At 41.0% G+C, this 23,913-nt stretch overlaps 1 protein-coding gene across 7 annotated transcripts in view; it reads left to right on the forward strand.

Annotated features, from left to right (window-relative positions):
- Positions 1-23,913, forward strand: part of pds5a (PDS5 cohesin associated factor A) — a 185,147-nt gene that overhangs the window by 98,374 nt on the left and 62,860 nt on the right. For all 7 annotated transcript variants that reach the window (XM_055637378.1, XM_055637394.1, XM_055637400.1 and 4 more), the window contains exons 11-15: positions 837-982; positions 5,716-5,867; positions 9,128-9,241; positions 18,472-18,553; positions 19,045-19,093. In XM_055637378.1, coding sequence (XP_055493353.1) covers positions 837-982; positions 5,716-5,867; positions 9,128-9,241; positions 18,472-18,553; positions 19,045-19,093 — 543 coding nt within the window. The remainder of the gene's footprint in view (positions 1-836; positions 983-5,715; positions 5,868-9,127; positions 9,242-18,471; positions 18,554-19,044; positions 19,094-23,913) is intronic.

Below are 23,913 nucleotides of genomic sequence, written 5' to 3' on the forward strand. Positions count from 1 at the left end.
TCCGGGGCAGGGGATCTCAACCCACCTTCTGGCAATTCGTGAAACCATCGAACGTTACTTCCCCGGACTGGACGACCGCTCTCGTGATGAGTGGATCGTCTGACCCTTTTCTGTTGAAGACGGTGCCATCAGCGATACTGACGTGGCTGCGAAGGTTGAATTTTACCGAATACGTGAAGATGCGCAGCTCAAGAGTGACTTCATGGAACAAGTGCTCGCCACGTATTGGCAGAAAGTGGTGTCCTGATCTTTCAAAGAGGTCCCTGACCTTGCTGGTCCAGTCCCCCTTAACCTATTGCTGTGAGGCTGGATTCTCAACCGTGGTAACTCTGAAAACGAAGGCACGCAATAGGCTTGTGGTCGACGCTGACATGAGCATTCGTCCTCGTTTTGATCGCCTGCTGGCTGCGAAGCAATTTCAGTCATTCCATTGACTGAGTATTGGCAGACATGTTTTAATAAATTGGGCTGGTTTTTTTTTCAATATATGTCACGGTACTGACCAAGAATGTCTGATGGGGTCGCGGGGCCAGAAAGGTTAAGAACCACTGTTCTACATGGTTCCATGATACAAGCTAAAAAAAAGTTTTAAACTCGTTGCAGCAAAATTACTTATGTAAGGCATGGAACTTAAGTTTCAAACCAGTTTGAAAGCCATATCATTTATTTTAAATGCACATCACTTAATCAAGTCTGCAGAACTGTTAATTATTTTGAAACGGTGACATGAGTTTAAGATGTCTGTTAACAGAATCATAAACTGCAATTTATGTTTCGCTAAAAGAAATGTGTTAATCCTGAATCAGTAATTGTATGTGCTAAATCCTTTTTAATAGACTACTTGAAGGTTCGATCACATGATCCAGAAGAGGCAATCCGGCATGATGTCATTGTAACAATAATTACAGCAGGAAAGAAAGATTTATCACTGGTGAATGACCAGCTGCTTGGATTTGTGAGAGAGAGAACACTTGACAAAAGGGTAAGGTTTTGAGATTGCAACATTTATCATTGCAAAAGTACCATGTTCTATTTCTTTGTTTTGCAGCACAGCTGTGTGTTTCCTGAGATGAGTAGGGGAATATAGGCATTTGATAGTAAATTGCAGAAAAATTGTGCTATTTCTGAAATAATTATTCTGTAGCCTACACATAGATTGGAGAGACCTGAAAACCACTGCACCAAAAAAAAAAGTGTTATAACTCTGACCTTTAAATATTTATTCCATTTAAAATAATATTTCATATGTTTCAATCTTTTGAATTCCATTTAAATCACTTTCCCCGTCCACCTATATCCTGCCCTTTGACTTCACATCTCTTGTATTCACTGGATGAAGGGGAGCCAGTGGATGTAGTGTATCTAGACTTTCAGAAACCCTTTGATAAGGTCCTGCATGGGAGACTAGTGACTAAAATTAGAGCACATGGTATTGGGGGTAGGGTGTTGATATGGATAGAAAATTGGTTGGCAGACCGGAAGCAAAGAGTAGGAGTGAACGGGTCCTTTTCTGAATGGCAGGCAGTGGCAAGTGGAGTGCCGCAAGGCTAGGTGTTGGGGCCGCAACCGTTTACCATATATATTACTGATTTGGAAGAGGGAATTAGAAGCAACACTGACAAGCTTACAGATGACACAAAGCTGCGTGGCATTGTGAACTGTGAAGAGGATGTTAGGAGGTTGCAGGGCGACCTGGACAGGTTAACTGTGTGGACAGATGCTTGGCAGATGCAGTATAATATAGATAAATGTGAGGTTATCTACTTTGGTGGCAAAAACAAGGGGGCAGATTATTATCTCAATGGGGTTAGGTTGGGTAAGGGGGAGGTGCAGCGAGACCTGAGTGCCCTTGTACACTGAAAGTTGGCGTGCAAGTACAGCAGGCAGTGAAGAAAGCTAATGGAATGTTGGTCTTCATAACAAGAGGATTTCAGTATAGGAGTAGAGAGGTCCTTCTGCAGTTGTTTATGGTAAGACAACATCTGGAGTATTGTGTGCAATTTTGGTCTAACTTGAGGAAGGACGTCCTTGTGATTGAGGCAGTGTAGCGTAGGTTCACGAGATTGATCCCTGGAGTTTAGAAGGATGAGGGGAGATCTTATAGAAACTTATAAAAGGACTGGAAAAGCTAGACGCAGGAAACATTTTCCTAATGTTGGGCGAGTCCAGAACCAGGGGTCACAGTCTTAGAATAAAAGGGAGGCTATTTCAGACTGAGATGAGAAAAAACTTTTTCACCCAGAGAGTTGTGAATTTGTGCAATTCCCTGCCACAGAGGGCAGTGGAGGCCAAATCACTGGATGGATTTAAGAGAGAGATAAAGATCTAGGGGCTAGTGGAATCAAGGGATATGGGGAGAAGTCAGACACGGGTTATTGATTGGGGACGATCAGCCATGATCACAATGAATGGAGGTGCTGGCTCGAAGGGCTGGCCTCCTCCTGCACCTATTTTCTATGGGCTGGCCTCCTCCTGCACCTATTTTCTATGTTTTTATGTCTATGTTTCTCTTTCACTCTTTTCTCCTTATCTTACAACCTAATGTCTCAGTTTTCATCTCGTCTCTGTCCACCTATCTGACAATCAAACCTATCACATGTTGTCCCTACTGTCCACCTATTTTCCAGCTTCTCCCCCCAATATCAGTCTGACGCAGCAGCCTGACCCAAAACTTTACTCCAGCACTGATTTTTTGTTTCAGACATTGCATAATTGATTGATTGACACTTAATTGTCATGTGTACTTTGTGCAGTGAGATTCTTTGTTAGCGTACAATACAAGGTATGCAAGAGTCGCCACGTAAAGGGCGCCGACACAGTTACAAAAGTATTCAATATAGTCCTTCTCCCCCACCCCCGTCCCTCTATGTGCTCGTTGCCCTCACACTGCGTCCCTCCTGGTTCTTGGATTTATATTCTTCTATTGAACTCGTATTCTTCTACGTTTCTTAGTTCTATCCTGCCTGCCTTTCTCTTATTCAGTTCCTTTTCCTGACCATCATATGGCCAAATCTCAGTAGCAATTGCCATGTCAACCGAGCAAAATGCATTAAAATCTACAATCTTCTTAATAAGTTTCTTGCATTCTGTCGATTTGTGTAAAGAATGCTAATTTGTGTCTTCAGGCTGTAGTTCATATATTTTGCTCTCATTCTGATTTCTTTCAATATAATTCATATACCTTAAATGACCTTGTTTATCTGTTGCTTATTACATGATTTCTGACCATGTATTCTCTCCCCACCTCACTTAAAAGCCTTGACTGTTCTATTTATGAGGATCCTAGTGCAGGTCATCCCCGGCTTACAAAAATCTGATTTATCTTTATAGAAAAGATCATTTGAGTGACAGATGGCATGAGTTTGCCAGCTACACTGGGACTGCAAGCATCTCCTGCCCTGTGGGAACTCCATTCATGGGTGCATTTCTAACTTACAAACTGTTCGGGTTACTCCTCAAGTCTGCTTGGCCAGTCAGTAAGATCATGTCTGATCTGATTGTAGCCTCCATGCTACATTCCTGTCTCCCTCTGTTTGTATTTATTTATTTGTATGTATATATATGTGTGTATTATAATCACGCCTGTATTATATATATTATACACGCACATACACACACCACTTCCTGCGTGGTTTTCTAATGTTGGGGATTGAGCCCATGACTCCAATTGTAATCATAGAGCTGGAGCATGCTCTATACCCCACCCAACCCTGTGGCAACTATAAAGTAACTATTTTACAATAATACATTGCTCTCATTCTCTCTATATTACCATGAATTCCCCAAGGATTCTGTCACTAAGCAATGTGACTTGAAAATGTTCCCCTCTGGAAACAGGTAGAGTTAGGAAAAAATCTTATCACGGGGGTAACAGCTAACTTAGTAGACTAGCGGCATGAGTTATGGATCGTTGAGTCAAAGATAAGAACACGTATCACACCATGATGTTTATGAAACTAAAAATCAGGTAATTAAATGCATCTGGATTTTTTTTTTTTTAATACACTGGTCTTGCAACCAAGATACAACTAAATTGTTTTAAAAACAAATGTCCATTAATGTCCTGCAAGAGAGGAATTCTGCCATCCTTCCCTGGTCTACCTTTCAATTCAAACCCGCAACTACCTCCTCCGTTCTGAAGCATTAGGGGTGGACAATAAATGCTGGCATTACCATTGACTTACATACCTAAATCTTAAGAAAAATATCAGAAGAGAAATTGCTGTTCTTGTATACTATTCTATCCCTTTTAGCTTTTGATTTTATCTACTTTTATATATGTAATTTTCTTGTAATTTGTATGTGTGACTTTGTGAGATTTCTGTTTAAAAGTGAATTACAACGTGATCTGCAGTTTCACTTAATATTTCATTAAGCAAATTATTTAATGAAATGATTCTTGATTGATAGCTTAGTTCTGTTCTTGAGGTCAAAAGTTACATCCCCAGTATCACTAGATGTTGTGTCGAATGACACTCAGGAAGCATTCTCAAATCTGTCTCAATGTGACTGCAGGATGGGTTATCCAGATGTTATTCTAACATTATGGTAGCTCAAGGAATGTGTTTACTGCTGTATTACAGTTAAAAATACTGTTGTTTACCATCTGACATGCACAAATGTAATCTTAATTTTCCTACCTGAATGTAATGTTGATTTTCAAGTAGGATGCGGGCTTCATTTGTACTTGGCAAGTGAGGACTATTTCATCACACTTCTAACAACCTCGTGGAGGTTGGAACGGCTTTGGGTACCAAACTTCTGAGTTTTGTAGCTACAAGTTTCAATGGCTGGTTAGTTGTGATCCTCCATAAGGTTGATGGTTGGAGACTTTGCAATGGTAATGCCATTGATTGTTTAAGAGTAAGTGGTTGGGTTCTCTTATTTGAGCTGGTCATTGCCTGCTACTTGCGTGGCATGAATGTTGCTTGCCACTTATCACCCCATGCCTGACTATTGATCTGACTAGGTCTTGCTGGATGTAGGCCTGGACTGCTTCAGTTTCTGAAGAATTGTGAATGGAATTGAACATTATACAATTATAAACTAACATCCCCACTTCTGACTTTATGATGGCATTAAGGTTATTAACAGATAAGCTGAAGATGTTTGGGCCTAGGACTCTTCCTTGAAGAACTCCTACTGCATTGTCCTAGGGCCGAGATGATTGGTCTCCAACACTCGCAACCGTCAGCTTTTGTGCTGGTATTTCTCCAGCCAGAGGAGAGTTTCCCTTAATTCCCATTGAATAGAGTTTTACCAGGGTGTCTTGATGCAATGCAAGTCAAATGCTGCTTTGATGTCAAGCATGTTATGATGCTCCTTCTTTCAAAAGAGCTCCATTTTATTCCTATTAGGCCTGCATGGAGGGGCAGAAGAGCGCACATCTTCATTGTGACTTTATCTCTCAAACGTAGTCATTCCTCCTTTTGTTGAACTAGATTGCAGCAGTAAACCTGGTTGCATGACAAGATTCTGATGCAGCTTTTATATGCATGTAGAGGGTGGATGTAGACTTAGTTATGCTGTTCCTATTACTCTGAGCCATTCTGCACAGGTGGAGAATATTAAAGGGATTTCAATAGATGAATGTGGTGTGGAAATTCATCTGTAGCTTACAACAGAAAGAGTAACATTAATGTAATTTGGAAGAAAGAGCCAGAACAGTCCGTACTATTTTATCCAACTGACAATGATTTTTTTCTGTATTTTAAGTGGCGGGTGCGGAAAGAAGCAATGATGGGCTTGGCCCAGTTATACAAAAAGTACTGTCTACATGCAGAAGCTGGGAAAGAGGCTGCTCAGAAAGTGAATTGGATCAAAGATAAACTCCTGCATATCTATTACCAGAACAGCATTGATGACAAGTAGGTGATTCCATATTTTGAATTGCAAATTAGCATCTGTGCACAAGATTTGATTTCATGGCTGATTTCAAAATATATATATTTTTTTGTATTACTCTATAATGGTTGATTTATGATAATGTTTTAATACAAACCCATTTGAAAACCATAATTAGGACTTAGCCCCATTTGCCATCTGAGCAAACAATCTAGACTTTTACATGGTCTATTTTCCTGTTACGTTATTTGCATCATTTAGCTATTGATTTTTTAGGGGTTAACATTGCATTTTTAATGCATAATGGGGCTTGTGACAGTAAGGTGTATAATCATTGTTTGTCCATTTATTTATTGACCTTGGTGTTGACTCATCATTTCTTTTTTTAAATGGGCTCTTTTCCCACCTGAGGAGCAGCAATTTACACAAGCACACTTTAACGGTACATCTCCCATATTATCTCCCCAGGCGTGAAATTAAACTTTGAGAAACATTATAAAATGCAATGGTTTAGAAAATGAGGAATTGGAGGAATTCTTAAGATGGAGACGAAGTGACCAATTGCTAGTTTATTTAGACACTCCTGAAGCTCAGTCTAAGTCTTCTGAGGTCAGAAGGAAAGATCTAAAGTGGCTGTAAGTTGAAGTAACAGAGGTTACTATTTTTGTGTTAATACATGAGGTGGATGAAATTGTAAAGTGGAGTGTGGTCGTGTATAGATTTCTACTTGGGACTTTTGGATATTGCATATTGAGAAGAATCAAAGTCAAAGTCAATATTATTCGTCACATGCACCCGAAGGTGCAGTGAAATTAATTTGCCAGCAGTGAGACATTTAAAAAGAACACACAATACACAATAAGATTTAACACAAACATTCACCACAGCATTCTTCACTGTGGTGGAAGGCAACAAAGTCCAGCCAGCCCTCCTCCTTTGTTCACCCGTGGTCTGGGCCATAAACCCTCCGTAGTCGCCACTTATGACAGCCGGAAGTACATGCTCTCTCGTCGGGGTGATCAAAACTCCGACGTCGGGACAGTCAAACACACTCCGTGGCTTGGCGGTACCGAATCGGCACTTTCCTACCGGAGACCGCGACTTCACGATGTTATAGGCCATAGGCCGGCGGTCGGAGCTCTTCTCTGGCAATCCCTGGCAAAGGACCCCAGACTCCGGTGGGCAAGTCCACGCCCCGCCTGCGGTTAGAAGCTCTGCAGACCACAGCCCCATGATGCCAATATCACCAGGCCAGCGATTGGAGCACTCCTCTCTGGCGACCACCGGCAAGGGTTTGCCCCGCTCCGCGATGGAAACGTCCGCGCTGCGCCTGCTGCTGATGCTCCGGGCCCAACTCCGGGAAAGGCTGCTCCAATCCATGCTGTTAGGCCGCGAGGGAGGCGACATGGAAAAAGTCGCCTCTCCGTCGAGGAGGCGACCGAAAGCGGTTCCCCCCTTTCCCCCCCACACAAGACACACCAAGAGCTAACATTAGACATACCGCCAAAAAAAAGTCAAAATAACGAACACTCTGCAGGCAGGGCAGCCGACTCGCAGCGCACCCACCGAATGTCAGTTAGGTTAGGATTCATGGGGGATTGTTGTCAGCTATGTACTTGCCTCTGAGTCAGATCTTTTGTGTCACTCCAGAGACTTAAAGGCATTAACCTGAATTGACATTCATGTCGAGGGAATGTTACATGGCAGAAATGCTTACTTTGAAAAAAGTTGGTAAAGAACAGCCTTACATTTTGAAGAATGGACAAGCTTTTTTGGTGTTCTATTATTTCCCACTTAATTAATGACTTAAAGTACCTGAGCATTGCATGAAACATAAGTTAACACTGCAGTCACTCAATCAATGATTTAAACTTTGTTTGATTATTATATTGCTGTTTCTTGGAGCGTGTCTGGTGCAAATTTGCATTTCCTATATTACCACAATGATTGCACTTCAGTAAGTACTTAATTTGCTGTAAAATCCTAAGCTCAAGAAAAGTGTTATGTAAATCCAATATTTATTTGTTAGATTTAATACACAACAGAATGTATGCATCAGAGTACTGCACAAGATTGACTTCTCAGGGCCAACAAAGTAGGCCAAATTTGAAAGGGAATATACATATGTTGCTGTGTTCACATAAAATAGGCAAAAAGGTGAGATGGATGAATTTGTAAATTAACTTTGTAATTCTGTTCAGAGACAAATGTCAACATAGATGGGATTATTGGAATAACATGGTTTACCGTGCAGCAGAATGTTGTATAAATTTGATTTACTATTAAATTGAACTTGGAGGTCAGCAAAACACTGGTTAAAGTCAAATTCACAGTGGATATATTTTATGTTGAGTGTTAGCAATCTGTCTTTTGTCACTATTGGAGACCCAGCTATTAAGATGGCATGATAAACTGGTCGTTCCTGCCTTTGTAAGTGGTTGTAAAATTGTCATGACTTCCTTGGAAGAGGAACAGATGGCCACATTACCTTACCAGAACAGATCAGCTGCTGCTTTATCTCTTCAATGTTATCAAACCTTGCAAGGCACAAGCTTGTTTCCATGCTTGCTACAAGTCTATACACTTCAAAGCAAATAATTGGCTATGAAGTCCTTTGCAATATCTTGAGGATATCAAAGGTGGCCTCGGTTCTATGATAGCTTCTACTAATTAATCAGTACCACCCATTTAATCTTTTTGTCAGCATTCTTTAATGTTGATTGGGTATTTTGTCTTTCAGTGCCGTGGCATTGTTTAGAGCATTTAAGAATGGTAATGCTCTATCAGTTCACTGTAATTCACTGGATGTTCAAAGTACTGTTAGTTTAATTTATCAATTTGGTGTCTTTTTTAATTAAACATAGGCTTGATTTATATAGCACATATGAAATAATATCCTGAGGTGCATTACTAGAAAGTTGACAAACAATTTGATGCCAATCCTTGGATGGTTACTTTACAGCAGATGATAGAAATTGAGGCATATTGAAAGCAAACAGCAGTTTAGGGTAGGTAATCCAAAATTTTAGAGTTTCAAATAATTGAACATCTACCTGCCAGGTGTGGACAGATAAAAAACAATGATGCTTTAAAAGCCAGAGTTGGAAGAGCATTGCAGGGCTTAATTATAATGTGTGCTGAGGTAGGAAGATGATATGGAAACTGAAATAGGGTTAGATTCTTGTGACAAATCAAATATTATGTGATATGCACATCTTGTATTTAGAAACTAAAATTGATCTTTTTTGTATTCAATGCAACTGCTACTTTCGTTCTTGATTAGGTTATTGGTGGAAAAAATCTTCGCTCAATATCTTGTTCCTCATAATTTGGAAACTGAAGAAAGAATGAAGTGTCTCTATTACCTTTACGCTTCCTTGGACCCAAATGCAGTAAAGTGAGTATCATGTAAGTTCGTTAGTGTTACATAGATCAGAATAACAGGAGTAAAGAACAAGTCTCAAGCTCATGCGTCTTCCTGCATTTTACTGTTATCCTGAAGTATAATCTCCAAAACTCTTCAAAATTGCTTATATACTCAGCAACAACCACATATTTGGGTAGAACATTCTCGATTCATATAGCACTTGAAAATAACTTTTCATCTCTCTGCTCGATTTCTTAATACTGATTTAAATCCATTACCAGAATGCAGAGGCTCCGGAAAGTTTTAGTAAAGTAAATCTAGACAAGCAAGGTTGGTCACTTGCATGAACTGAAGTAGCTGAAATTGTTCTCTTTCGAACAGTGGTGGTGTAATTAGAAAAAAGTCCCCATAGTTTGGGGTCGTGGGAGGTTGTGACAGAAGGGGCCAGAGGAATCTTAATGAAAAACATGTTTGTTTGCAAGTGATCGTGATCTGAATCGACCGCCTGAAAAAGTGGAGATGTGGAATTGATTTAAAAACTGAATTGAATGGGTACATTGGGAAGGGGAAAAAATAATAGGAGAAAGGAAAAAGAGCTAGGGAATGTTACTGATTGGAGGGCTATTGCAGAATGTGTTCAGTGTTCCAAATTACCTCTTTCAGCACGAACTATTCTTTAATATGTCTGTATTCTTGCCAAGTACACATCACACAATTCCTTTAGTATCCTAAAACTGTTCATCACTAACTCAATTATATATGAATGTATATCCGAGAGAATTTCCAACCATCTGCATTAACACCAGATCTTTTCCTTTGACTATGCTTCCTAACAGTGGATTCTCTAAAGGAAGCATTCTCTCAGAATATGGTTTGATTCAATGAGATCACCTCTCATTCTTCTAACATGCAATTCATACAGGTTAGCCTTTTATCTCGTGGGACAGCCCCCTCATCCTTAAAATGATACCAAGAGGATTGATGAAGGTAACACGTTTCTGAGAGATTAAATAGATTTTAGTATAGTGGTAGACAAAGTATTACATAATACATCAGAAGAGGTGAAGCCTAAGGAACACAAGGAAAAATGATTGGCATTGAATTAAACATTTGCTCAGTGGGTGCCAAAGAGAAATGTTCTAAGGACTTTGAGTAAGTGTGTAAGAAGGAACTGCAGATGCTGGAAAATCGAAGGTATACAAAAATGCTGGAGAAACTCAGCGGGTGCAGCAGCATCTATGGAACGAAGGAGCTAGGCAACGTTTAGGGCCGAAACCCTTCTTCAGACTGATAGGGGGTGGGGGGAGGCGGGGAGAAGAAAGGAAAAAGGAGGGGGAGCCCGAGGGCTGAGGTCAGAAGGGGAGGAGACAGCAAGGGTTAACAGAATTGTGAGAATTCAATGTTCATGCCACCAGGATGCAGACTCCCCAAGCGGAATATGAGGTGCTGTTCCTCCAATTTCCGGTGTTGCTCACTCTGACTTTGAGTAAGTGTTGGTCAAAAGCATTGGTCAAATATAAGAAGGATGCATGGGACATAATAGGCAGATGAAGGATTCAGGAGCTAAAGAATAAACTGAAAAAGGAGATCAGAAGGACAAAAAGGGGGCAGGAGATAGCTCTGGTGGGTAGCATTAAGGACAATCTCAAAAGATTTTACAAAACATAAGGGGGAAAAGGGTAACTAGAAAGAGAGTGGGACCTTTCTGGAATCAAAGTGGTCACCTCTGTGTGGAGCTACAGGAGATGGGCAAGGTCCTCAAATGAGTATTTCTCCTCTGCATTTACAGAGGAGAAAGACAGTAGGACGAAGGAACTTGAGGCAGTCAATGGAACTGTATTGAGAGCAGTCAGTGTTACCTGAAGGTACTGTCGTGTATGAAGGCAGACAAATTTCTAGGGCGTGATCAGATATATCCGAGGACATTGCGGGAAACTTGAGAGGAAATTGCGGGAGCCCTGGTTGAAATTTATGAGTCGTCCTTAAATACAGGAGAGGTGCCGGAAGACTGGAGGGTGGCAAATTGCCTCTTTTCCAGACGGCTGCAGGGGAAATGCTGGGAATTATAAGCCAGTGAGCTTAACATCTATAGTTGGAAAGTTACTAGAGAGTATTCTGAGGGTTAGGTTATATAGGCATTTGGATGGGCAAGGGCCGATTAGGGATAGTCAGCGTGGTTTTGTACGTGGGAGGTCGTGTCTGACAAATCTGGTTGATTTGTATTGAAGACGTGACCAAAAAGGTCGATGAGGGCAGAGCTGCAGATGTAGTGTGCATGAATTTCATTAAGGCATATGACAAGGTTCTGCATGGTCGGCTGTTCTGGAAGTTTAGATCGCTTGGGATCCAAGGAGAGATAGCTGAATGGATAGCAAATTGGTTCCATGGAGGAAGCAGAGGGTGATGGTGGAAGGTTGCTTCTTGGACTGGAGGCCTATGACTAGTGGTGTGCCTCGGGGTTCGGTGCTGGGCCCGTTACTGTTTGTCATCTACATCATGATTTGGATGAGAACATACAGGGCCAAATTAGCAAGTTTGCTGATGATACAAAAGTGAGTGGTTTTGCAGATAGTGAAGATGGTTGTGAAAGATTGTAGCCGGATCTGGATCTATTGGCCAGGTGGGCAGAGGAATGGTTGATGGAATTTAATACAGAGAAGTGTGCAGTGTTGCATTTTGGGACGTCGAACAAGGGCAGGACCTACACAGTAAATGGTAGACCTCTGGGTAGTGTTGTAGAGCAGAGGGATCTAGGAGTACAGGTGCATGGTTTCTTGAAGGTCGAGTCACAGGTGGACAATGTGGTCAAAAAGGCTTTTGGCAATTTAGCCTTCATTAGTCAGAGTATTGAGTGTAGAAGTTGGGAGGTCATGTTGCAGTTGTATAAGACATTGGTGAGACTGCATTTAGAATATTGTGTTCAGTTCTGGGCACCATGTTATAGGAAAGATATTGTCAAGCTTGAAAGGGTTCAGAAAAGATTTAAGCAGGTGTTGCCAGGACCAGAGGGTGTGAGCTATAGGGAGAGGTTGAGTCAGCTGGGTCTCTATTCCATGGAGCGCAGGAGGATGAGGGGTGATCTTATAGTGGTGTACAAAATCATAAGAGGAATAGATCAGGTAGATGCACAGTCTCTTGCCCAGAGATTAGGAATCGAGGACCAGAGGACACAGGTTCAAGGTGAAGGGGAAAATAATAGGAATCTGAGGGGGTAACTTTTTCACACAAAGGGTGGTGGGTGTATGGAACAAGTTTCCAGAAGAGGTAGTTGAAGCTGGTACAATACCATAGTTTAAGAAATAGTTAAGACAGGTACATGGATAGGACAGGTTTGGAGGGATCGGGACCAAGCGCAGGCAAGTGGGACTAGTGTAGCTGGGACATTGTTGGCCAGTGTAGGCAAGTTGGGCCGAAGGGCCTGATTCCACATAGTATCACTCTATGACTAAGTGGAAGGCTCGGTATTAAGCTCTTGTAGTAATTATAAATGACACATCAATATTCTAACAATGGTTGAAACAAAGGGTAAAAGTTGTAAACTGCAAAAAGATCTCAGTGGGCAGGTTAGACAATTACAAATGTAGCAACTGGAATTTAGTCCAAATAATTGAATTGATTCATGTGAGAGAAAAGATGATTAGCGAATTGTTGATATATGGTGAGAGAAGAGAGATCTCTTTAATCAATATACAGTGCATTCAGAAAGTATTCAGATCCCTTCATTTTTCCCCATTTTGTTACGTTACAGCCTTATTTTAAAATAATTTAAAATTTTTTTTATCATCAATCTACACACCATACCCCAGAAAGAAGAAGCGAAAACAGATGTTTAGAAATCTTTGCTAAGTAATTAAAAATAAATAACTGAAATATCACATTTACAATAGTATTCAGACCCTTTGCTATGACACTCAACATTGATCTTGGGTTCATCCTGTTTCCATTGATTATCCTTGAGATGTTTCTACAACCTGATTGGAGTCCACCAGTGGTAAATTAAATTAATTGGATGTGATTTGGAAAGACACAAAAGGTCCCACAGTTGACAGTGCATGTCAGAGCAAAAACCAAGCCATGAAGATGAAGATGTAGACCTCCAAGACAGGATTGTGGCCATGACATAGATTTGTGGAAGGATATAAAACAGTTTCTGCAGCATTGCAGGTTCCGAAGAGCACAGTGGCCTCCATCATTCTTAAATGGAAGAACTTTGGAACCACCAGGACTCTTCATAGAGCTGGCTGCCCGGCCAAACTGAGCGATCGGGGTAGAAGGGACTTGGTCAGGGAGGTGACCAAGAACCCGATGGTCACTCTGGCAAAGCTCCAGAGTTCCTCTGTGGAGATGGGAGAACCTTCCAGAAGGACAACTATATCTGCTGCACTCCACTAATCAGGCCTTTATGGTAGAGTGGCTGGAAGGATGTCACTCAGTAAAAGGCACATGACAACCCACTTGGAGTTTGTCAAATGGGTTGTTTTCTCTGGTGCTCTGGTCTGATGAAACCAAGATTGATCTCTTTGGCCTGAATGCCAAACGTCAAGTCTGGAGGAAACCAGGTACCGTTCATCACCTGGCCAATACCATACCTACGGTGAAGCATGGTGGTGGCAGCATCATGCTGTGGGGATGTCTTTCAGCAGTAGGAAACTGGAAAACTAGTCAAGATCGAGAGAAAGATGAACAGAGCAAAGTACAGAGAGATCCTTGATGAAAACCTGCTCCAGAGCGTTCTGGACCTCAGACTGGCACAGAGGTTCACCTTCCAACAGGACAACGACCCTAAGCACACAGCCAAGACAATGCAGGAGTGGCTTTGTGACAAGTCTGTGAATGTCCTTGAGTGGCCTAGCCAGAGTCCGGACTTGAACCCGATCGAACATCTCTGTAGGGACCTGAAAATAGCTGTGCATCGCTGCTCCCCATCCAACCTGACAGCTTGAGAGGATCTGCAGAGAAGAATGGGAGAAATTACCAAAGATACAGGTGTGTCAGGCTTGTAGCGTCATACCCAAGAAGACTTGAGGCTGTAATCGCTGCCAAAAGTGCCTCAACAAACTACCTGTTTTCGCTTTAACGTAACAAAATGTGGAAAAAGTGAAGGAGTACTTTCTGAATGCACTGTATCCCTGAAGATTGTAAAATATTTAGATATGTTAGTTAAGCTGGTATTCTAAAGTGGTTGCCTGTTTTCATTGAAGGGGGACTGTTGGAGGGGGAAAGTGTTTTTGTGGATCTGAAAATCACATGGCAGGAAGGAAAGGTGCTGAGGAGATTTGAGGATAACATCACACATGGAAAATTAATTTTTTTGGGAAACCCGATAAGCCTTGGGTCGCTTTCTTTGAAATAATGGAGACCCGGCATGTTGGGGGATCACATAATTGAAGTGCATAAATAAGGAGAAGTAAACGGATTTATTTCTCTTGGGGGAGAGTTTGAAAGTTAAGGAACAAATAATTAATTTTGTTGATAGAAGGTATCTGAGAGTATCTGAATGAGGACTTGGAACCATAACCAACAATGCTACAGATAGAGGTGGGAAATGCGAATATCCATGTTGACTCTAATTGTTAAATTGTAATATAATTTAATAGTTATTCTATTTCTCTATCCTTGGTATCCAGTGATTTCCTGATGACTAGCTAACTGATCTCTCGTTAATTACTTACTTTTTCTCATTTCCCAAATAGTGCTGTTCTCTAATAGAGATTTTCCAGAATCTACGGTGTTTTGATAGCGTTGTGTCTGTTATCCCTGATATTACATATTTGAAATCCTAAGATGCAGGATATCAGTTCTTGCACACTTACTGGTTTTTAATATCCTTTATTTCACAGGTATTTTCTCTTTAGTAATTACTTGAAGCTCCTCCCCTAATTTAGATCTTTGGCTCCCTATTTATGGTACATTTACCACCTTCTGCCGTGGAGATTGGTGCAAATTATTTGGTTGAAACCTCGCCCATTTGTTTATTCCTCGTAATTAATTCCTATGTTTTTGTGAGACTTTTGCTTAATTTTGGTGTTTACGTTGTGAAAGTTCCGACAATCATCTTGTATTTCTTAGGTCGCACAAAATGCTGCAGTAACTCAGCGGGATAGGCAGCATCTCTGGAGAGAAGGAATGGGTGACGTTTCGGGCCAAGACCCTTCTTCAGACCCGAAACGTCACCCATTCCTTCTCTCCAGAGATGCTGCCTGTCCCGCTGAGCTACTCCAGCATTTTGTGTCTACCTTCGATATAAACCAGCATCTGTAGTTCTTCCATACAGATCTTGTATTTCTTGTTGGTTTATTCTTGTACTTCATCTTCTCACTCTAATAATATTTGATCATCTGTTGCTGATACTTAAGTTTTTTGTTTTGTACTTCTCAATCTCTTGACTTGCTACAATTTTTAGTAACGTTTAGTCCAATTCCATTAGAATATTACACTTTGGCATCAGATGAACCCTGGTCAATCACTCTTCTTGAGAGGTTTTATTTGTCAGTTATTATTCATTTCTTGTTTATCTGCTGCCAAATCTCGTCATTAAATGACTGTTCCATTTTTTTTCCTGGAGGGTCCTTTACTAAGAAAGTTTGTTTTTCCCACTCTAATCATACAATTGCTGCAACTTTGTAAATCACTTGTTAATTTGCTTCCATGAACCCTACTCCTGATCTCCTTTCACTTCTCATGTCAAAGTGTATTATCCTTAACATATTTAGTGTAATCCAACTCACACAAATTTGACTTATAAATGAATAAACAAAAAATCTGTAATGGAAGATTCTCCGTCACTTTGGTTTGTGTCATCAAATAAGAGTATTCCAAACTACTCCTCAACAGTTTGCTTGGTCAGAACTGCACATTGGTCTCACTTCACTCAGCTACAATTAGTCATAGTCATACAGCATGGAAACAGGCCCTTCAGCCCAACTCGTCCATGTCAACCAAGATGCCCCATCTCAGCTAGTCCCATTTGCCTGCATTTGGCCCATATCGCTCCAAACCATTCTGAGGTCAGGCACCAGCTGACAAACACCACCTCATTGTTACCCCTTCACCATGACCCCACAGACAAACACCAGGCCGTCATCTCCCAAACTGTTGCTGATCTCTTCACCTCTGGCGATAACCCCTCCGCAGCCTCCATCTTTGTACTTTTCCTGCTCCCCACTTCTATCTCCTTAAACGCCACTAACAGAACTGCCTTAGTAAACCCATTGTTTCTCACACACCCTTGAACTCTTCAATAGCTTTCAATATGTAAGCCCCCATCGTCTACAATGGACGTCCTTTTACACCTTCAACTCCCACCAAGAAGATCTCATGGCCCTTCTGTTCTTCCTTGAACAGATCAGTTTTCCTCTACCAAATCTCTTCTGCCCAGCCGAATTTGTCCTCACCCTTAACCCCTTCTCCTTTAACTCCTCTCACTTTCTTCAAGTTAAAGATGTAGCCATGGGCACCAGCTATGCTTTCCTTTTAGTTGGTTACATCGAACAGTCCTTGTTCCAATCGTACACTGGCACCATGCTTAACTCTTCCTCTGCCACATCGATGACTGCATTACGGTTGCCTCATGCATTCGTGCAAAACTTGTTGATTTCATTAACTTTACTATTGACTTCCACCCTGCTTTCAAATTCACTTAGACTATCCCTGATACCTCTCCTTTTATCATGTATCTGTACATTGTGGATGGTTCGACTGTAATCATGTATTGTCTTTCCGGTCAGCAGGCAATGGTGAGCAGGTCAGCAGGCAATGAAAAGCTTTTCACAGTACCTCGACCCTGGTGACAATAAATTAAACTAAATTCTCCCCTTTCTTGATCACTGTCTCCATCACATGTGCCAGACTATCGACTGATGTCTATTACAAAACCACTGACTCCTGTAGATATCTGGACTACACTTCCCCCCACCCTGTCTCTTGCAAAGGTGCTATCCTCTACCCTCAATTTCTACATCTCCACTGCTACTACTTCCAAGATGAGGCTTTCAATTCTAAGACTTCTGAGATGTCCTCTTCCTTTGGTAACGTAGTTTCCCCGCTGCCTCACTCATGTCTCCTCTGTCGATTCTACTCCCACCATCCAATCATGGCTGATCTGTCTTTCCCTCTCAACCCATTCTCCAGTCTTCTCCCTGTGACCTTTAACACCCTTAATAATTAAGAACCTATCAATCTCCACTTTAAAAATACATAAAGGCTTGGCCTCCACAGCGATTTGTGGTAATGAATTCCACAGATTCATCATCCTCTGTTTAATGAAATTCCTCCTCATCTCCTTTCTAAAATGCATCCTTTTATTCTGAGTGTGCCCTCTTGTCCTAGACCCGCGCACTAGTGGAAACATGACTTTCGCTATTCAGTGAGTTTCAATGAGATCCCCCTCGTTCTTCTAAACTCCAGCGAGTACAGGTCTAGAACTGTCAAACGCTCATCAATTTTGATTTCCCTTGTGATTGTAATACACCTCTATAAGATCAGCATCCTCTTTTTAAAATTCTATATTTATGTTGCATAATAAACTGACCTAATGAACTGTCCTTCCATACTTTACGAGTATGGATTTATGTTGTCTGAAGCAGCGTTATCTTTATTACCACTGAAATTAGAGGTTTAAAAAACGTGCCCATTTTGTACATGTTTGATAAGTATCTGGTCAAAACAAATTATTTGCTGTAAAACCAATCTTTCAAACTGTTGTGGGTTCCTTAGCCAATATGAAGGGAGATTCTTCATTGGTGCTTCTTGATGTCACTGAAATAATTGTTTGGAGATTTGTCAGTTTGCTTGGTCAGTATTAAAATTACATGAATGTGTAATAGGTTCAACTACATAGTTTCAACTCAATAGGTTCAACTACATAGTTTCTGTATGTAAAAGCTGAGTAAATGAGAATTCTTAAAATTCCTAGATTTTTTTAGTGCTGTGTTGTCTTGGACGTACTGTCTTTGAAGACGTTCCTAGCATTACTCTTCAGAAAACTAGGCATGCAATTCAAATGGAAAGCTTATGTATGGCAGGTAATATGCTGGGACTATGGTAAGGAAAGAATTTCCATGATTGCAAAATGAATTTTTGTGTGAATTTTCATAAGATCATCGCATGTCCATGTTTTTTTTGTTAGCAAGGTGACTATAGGAACATATTTGTTTTAAAGAATATAAGAAGCTATCTGTTTAAAACACAAATGACATTCATGAAGGCAAAATTTAGCTTATTAATATTACCGTTTCAAGAATACTTTTTTTCATCTGCAGAGCATTGAACGAAATGTGGAAGTGCCAAAATATGCTGAGGAGTCATGTCCGGGAGTTATTAGACCTGCATAAACAACCTGCTGTAAGTTTCATTAGTGTATTAACATTTGATGCACATATCTACGTAATTAAAATATATATAAAACCAGTTTTGAAATGTATCCAGTTATATAATTTCTTTGATTTTTGATAAGGATCCAATATCTTAATTCAAATTTTGATCTTAGGTGGAACATGATCAGTTCAGCACTCATTCATAATGAACACCCAATCTAAGATAATGCATCAGTGCAAAACTGACATTGTTAAATTACCAGAGGTGCATTTTTCTGATTAATATGATGACCAGGCCACCTCCTACCAGAATGGATCATCAGGCACAGTTCAAATAGAGTAGACACGGGTCTTACTACGTTGGAATGTTTTCAGCGTACACAATAAAATCAAAGATTGAATACAGTCATACCTATAAATTAAATAAAAAATGATTCACCTGAAATGTTTACTAAGCTTGCCATTTCAAAAATAAATCAGGTCATTGTTTTTCTAACATGAAAACCTTGTTTGTTTCAGTCCGAAGCTAACAATAATGCAATGTTTGCAAAACTGATGGCCATAGCAAGTAAGTATGCTTTTGTTTTCTCTTACAACTTTGCGCAGTGTATTTGTTGATATTGATTGCAAATTTGTTTTAATGCTATCTCTAATTACATGTAGTGGCTGTTACCTATTTTGATAAACTAATAATTAATGCGTACCCTCCAACATCTTAAAGTGTCACCGAAGGCTTTTTATCACTTGTTTTCCAAATGCATATAACACAAAGTATAGTTTGTAGTTTGATTTCACAGCTTTGTACAATTTTAAACAATTTATTAGTAGCTCATTACATATGCATAGGGATGCACTTTGAAATCTCTCTTCTTTGCCACCTTTGATCTCTGCAAATGTATAAATCACCCAGATATGGTTAACATGCAAGGTACACAAAAATGCTGGAGAAACTCGGCGGGTGCAGCAGCATCTATGGAGCGAAGGAAATAGGTAACGTTTCAGGCCGAAACCCTTCTTCAGACTGATAGGGGGTGGCTGGGAGAAGGAAGGAAAAAAGGAGGAGGAGCCCGAGGGCTGGGGGATGGGAGGAGACAGCTCGAGGCCTAAGGAAGGGGAGGAGACAGCAAGGGCTAACAAAATTGGGAGAATTCAATGTTCATGCCCCCCGGATGCAGGCTCCCCAAGCGGAATATAAGGTGCTGTTCTTCCAATTTCCGGTGTTGCTCACTCTGGCAATAGAGGAGACCCAAGACAGAGAGGTCGGATTGGGAATGGGAAGGGGAGTTGAAGTGCTGAGCCACCGGGAGGTCAGGTAGGTTCTTGCGGACCGAGCGGAGGTGTTCGGCGAAACGATTGCCCAACCGTTTATTAGTCTCACCGATGTAGATCAGCTGACATCTAGAGCAGCGGATGAAGTAGATGAGGTTGGAGGAGATACAGGTGAACCTCTGTCGCACCTGGAACGACTGCTTGGGTCCTTGAATGGAGTCGAGGGGGGAGGTAAAGGGACAGGTGTTGCATTTCTTGCGGTTGCAACGGAAAGTGCCCGGGGAGGGGGTGGTACGGGAGGGAAGGGAAGAATTGACAAGGGACGTAGGATTATTTGTTGCATGGTTAACATGCATTCTGTTTTGGTATTGGATTCTTAGAATTAAAAATGTTTGTTTAGTTTATTGTCACATGTACCGAGATACAGTGAAAAGCTTTTTTGTTGCGTGCTATCTGGTCAATGGAAAGACTATACATTATAATCGAGCCATCCACAGTTTACAGATACAGGATTAAGGGAATAATGTTTAGCGCAGTAAAGTCTAATTAAAAATAGTCCGAGGCTCTCCAATTAGGTACTTGGTAGGTCAGGACCACTCTCCAGTTGGGATAAGTTGGTTCAGTTGCCTGACAATAGCTGGGAAGAAACTCTCTGAATCTGGAGGTATGCATTTTCACACTTCTGTACCTCTGCTGAGAAAGCAGCCGTGCCCCTGAAATCAAAGTAGCGATTGTTGGTTTAAAAAGAAAAGCCACAAAGTGCTGGAGTAACTCAGCAGTTCAGGCAGCATCTCTGGGGCACGTGGCGAGGTGAAGTCTCAGGTGAGGACCCATTTTCTGACTGATTGTGGTAGGGAGAGGCACGCCGAAGCCTGGCTACAGGTGAGGGACTTCTTGATAGGTAGATGGTTGTCAGAGGTGAAAAGACAAAGACAACAAGATTGAAGAGTTGTGAATTGTGAAGCTAGAGGAAGGAATATAGGTGCAGGGGGGGGGGGCAATTATTCCCTCGCTGCCTTTATCTGTAAATCAGCATCAGCAGTTCCATTTTTCTACAAATACTGTTGGTACACTAAGTGCCGGAATAACTTCCCCTATTTCCCACCACCTTCTCCTGTGCTCCATTGTGACTCTCACCCATTTCTCCCCTCCCCCCTCCTCCTTCCACAAACATCCCTATCTCTGGCTTTGCAATGTGCAACTCTTCAATCCTAGCATCATACCTTTAGTCATTTCATTTCTGGCCTTTGTCCACCCATCTGCCTGTCACCCTCCCCCACCCCCATGTGGCTGTGTTATATCAGAATTAGAAAAGAGAAAAGGCAAGTAAGTGTAGGCAACAAAGAAGGTTGGGGTGGGGGTTTGATGTAAAATCTCTCGGATTTAGACGGGATGATCTAATGTGGCAATTAAAAGACAATTTAGATTCTTGGTATGATTTGGTGCTGTGGGATGTATCCAGACTTCAAAAAAAGAAAAACGGAACCAAAGTTATGACAGGCTAGTTCAATGTAATGGAAACTGGTTAGAAAAATGGCTAGTTCTGATATAAACAAAAATAGCGTGAATTATTATAAGTTAAAGAATTTGATATTGAGTCCTGCATGCTGCAATTGCCCAGGTGGAAGATCAAGTGTTATTCCTTAAGTGGCAGACAGCTGGAAGTTCAGGGTCTCTCATACAGAGTAACTGCAAAGTAATCGCCCATTCTGCGTTTGGTTTCTTTACTAGAAAAGTCTGTATTGTGAAAACTAAATGCAGTACATTAGGTTGGAAGAACTGCAAGTGAATCACTGATTGACATTGGTCTCTGGATGTGGCATAGCTTGGACCTATGCGAATGCCTTTAGCTACAACTTTGATCTGGAGAAAGTTAGTGACGTTGAAGGATAAGTTGTTCAACGTTTCTGAACAAATATAATTAGGATGACTACTTTATGTGATTTCCACATACTAAAGGTATGTTGCGCTTGCAGGAAAGACTTACTAGCGTTATGGCCCTGCATGTTAAGACTATGCAGTTATTTTAACCACACCCTTTCAATAACACGCTGTATAATTCTTGGTCTGAATATAAGGGTAGCAGGAATGTTTTTTTATTAATACATCTTTTTTTAGATTAGAGAGAACCCCCATTTTGAATGAAACTTAATCAAAAATGTTCAAGATATTACAAAAGTGTATAATTAATCAGTTACACAAACACATTTGGCGCAGTCTAAAGAAAGCTCCCAATACGAAACGTTGCCCATCCATGTTCTCCTGAGATGCTGCCTGACCTGCTCATAAGATCACATGATGGGAGCAAAATTAGGCCATTCGGCCCATCAAGTCTACTCCGCCATTTAATCATGGCTGATCTATCTTCCCCTCCTAATGTCATTCTCCTGCCTTTTCCCCATAACCTCGGACACTTGCACTAATCAAGAATCTATCTATCTCTGCCTTAAATATATCCACTCTTGGGCTCCACAGCCATCTGCGGCAAAGAATAGTAAGATTAAACGAGAACTTACCAGTTTGAAGTTTGATCTTTATTTTATGAGGAGTTACGATGATGGACTACGTGAAGAAGACCCTGTCCAGGCGCACACGCGTCAATCTTCAAAGCAGCGGTGTGAAATCACAGATGATAATTTACCGAATTATAATAGTAAGCTACACGAGACAAACATAACTTCCAGTTGATCTTTATGAGGGTGGGAGCGGAGGGCACGTAGTCCCTCATCGTAACTCCTCATAAAATAAAGATCAAACTTCAAACTGGTAAGTTCTCGTTTAATCTTACTATTTTACTTCGGAGTCACGTGAGTGACTACGTGAAGATTTCAAAGCTTGTGTGATTTCATGCCGTAGATTCAAATCCAGGTGTCTCACTGCATTGATTGACTTTAAATGAGTGAAAACAATAATATACAACCATAACATTAATGTAATCAGTTAATGGTTATATTTATCATAACAAAAACATTTTTGTCCCCTTTTTATCGCAGGGAAACATTTAATACTGAATCCAAAACAGCACCAACAATTGCCCCAGGGTCTGCTATTTCTTTATGGTAATACTTGTGAAACATCCGTTCACTTGCCCATCCTGCGGCCGCGAGGATATGGTCTATTGGAACGTCCAAATCCTTGGCCGCCGATATTGCTGCCGCCCTGGTGGAATGAGATTAAAATTTGTCAGTACCTGTATCAATTCCTGCATCAACCAGCACCTGCTTCAGCCACCTCGAGATAGTCTGTACTGACACTTTCTTATGTGTTTTTTTATGGCTGATAAACAATGCTGATTCTGCACCTCTTCAGTCCTTGGTGGTCTCAATGTAACATTTTAAATGTGCCACTACACATAGTCTTAGATCCATAGGATATGCTGCAAAGACCAATTTACACCCCGTGACTCCTGGTCTGCTCTGTTTGAGTAAATCATAGACATAGAATGTAATTGCATCTGCTGTCATTACCATTCTATCTATACGTAATTTATGTAATGTCTGTACTCTTTGTGCTGAAACTAATGCCATTAGCATGACTACCTTCATGGCAATTTTGTCTAAAGACAAATGTGAAACGGGACTCCATTCCCGAAGTAACATCAGCACATCCCTCGCATTCCAGATTTCTGTATACCTGGGTCTAGGAGGCTTGGCATTGAAAATTCCCTTCATGTACATACAGACCAAAGGGTGTGATCCTAGAATCTGTTGTTCTGATGCTCTCCATAAATAAGCAGAGGGCACTCCTTGCAGTATTGATCGCACTATAACTTAAATTGGAATCAAAATGCAGTGTTGACAGAAACTCTAAAACATCTGAGATGTCTGCAGTGTGGTATGAAATATTCTGCCTTGAGCAAAACACCTCCCATTTCTTTATGTAAGAAATGTACTGGTTCTGGGTACTATCTCTCCAGGCTCCTGCAATTACATCCATAGTGCGATCTGATAGTCCTCTTCCGAGATATGGCCTTTTTAGAATCTGCAAAACAACAAATCAATACGATCATGTAAAGGATGAAAATCACCAGATACAGGGTGCACAAGTAGGTTTTCTTGTCTTGGAATATCCATAAGAGGTTTTGGTTCTGTGACCATGGTTGTGTAGGCCAATCTGGGA

Source organism: Leucoraja erinacea, chromosome 1, assembly GCF_028641065.1.
Source record: "Leucoraja erinacea ecotype New England chromosome 1, Leri_hhj_1, whole genome shotgun sequence".
NCBI classification, from domain to species: Eukaryota; Metazoa; Chordata; class Chondrichthyes; order Rajiformes; family Rajidae; genus Leucoraja; species Leucoraja erinaceus.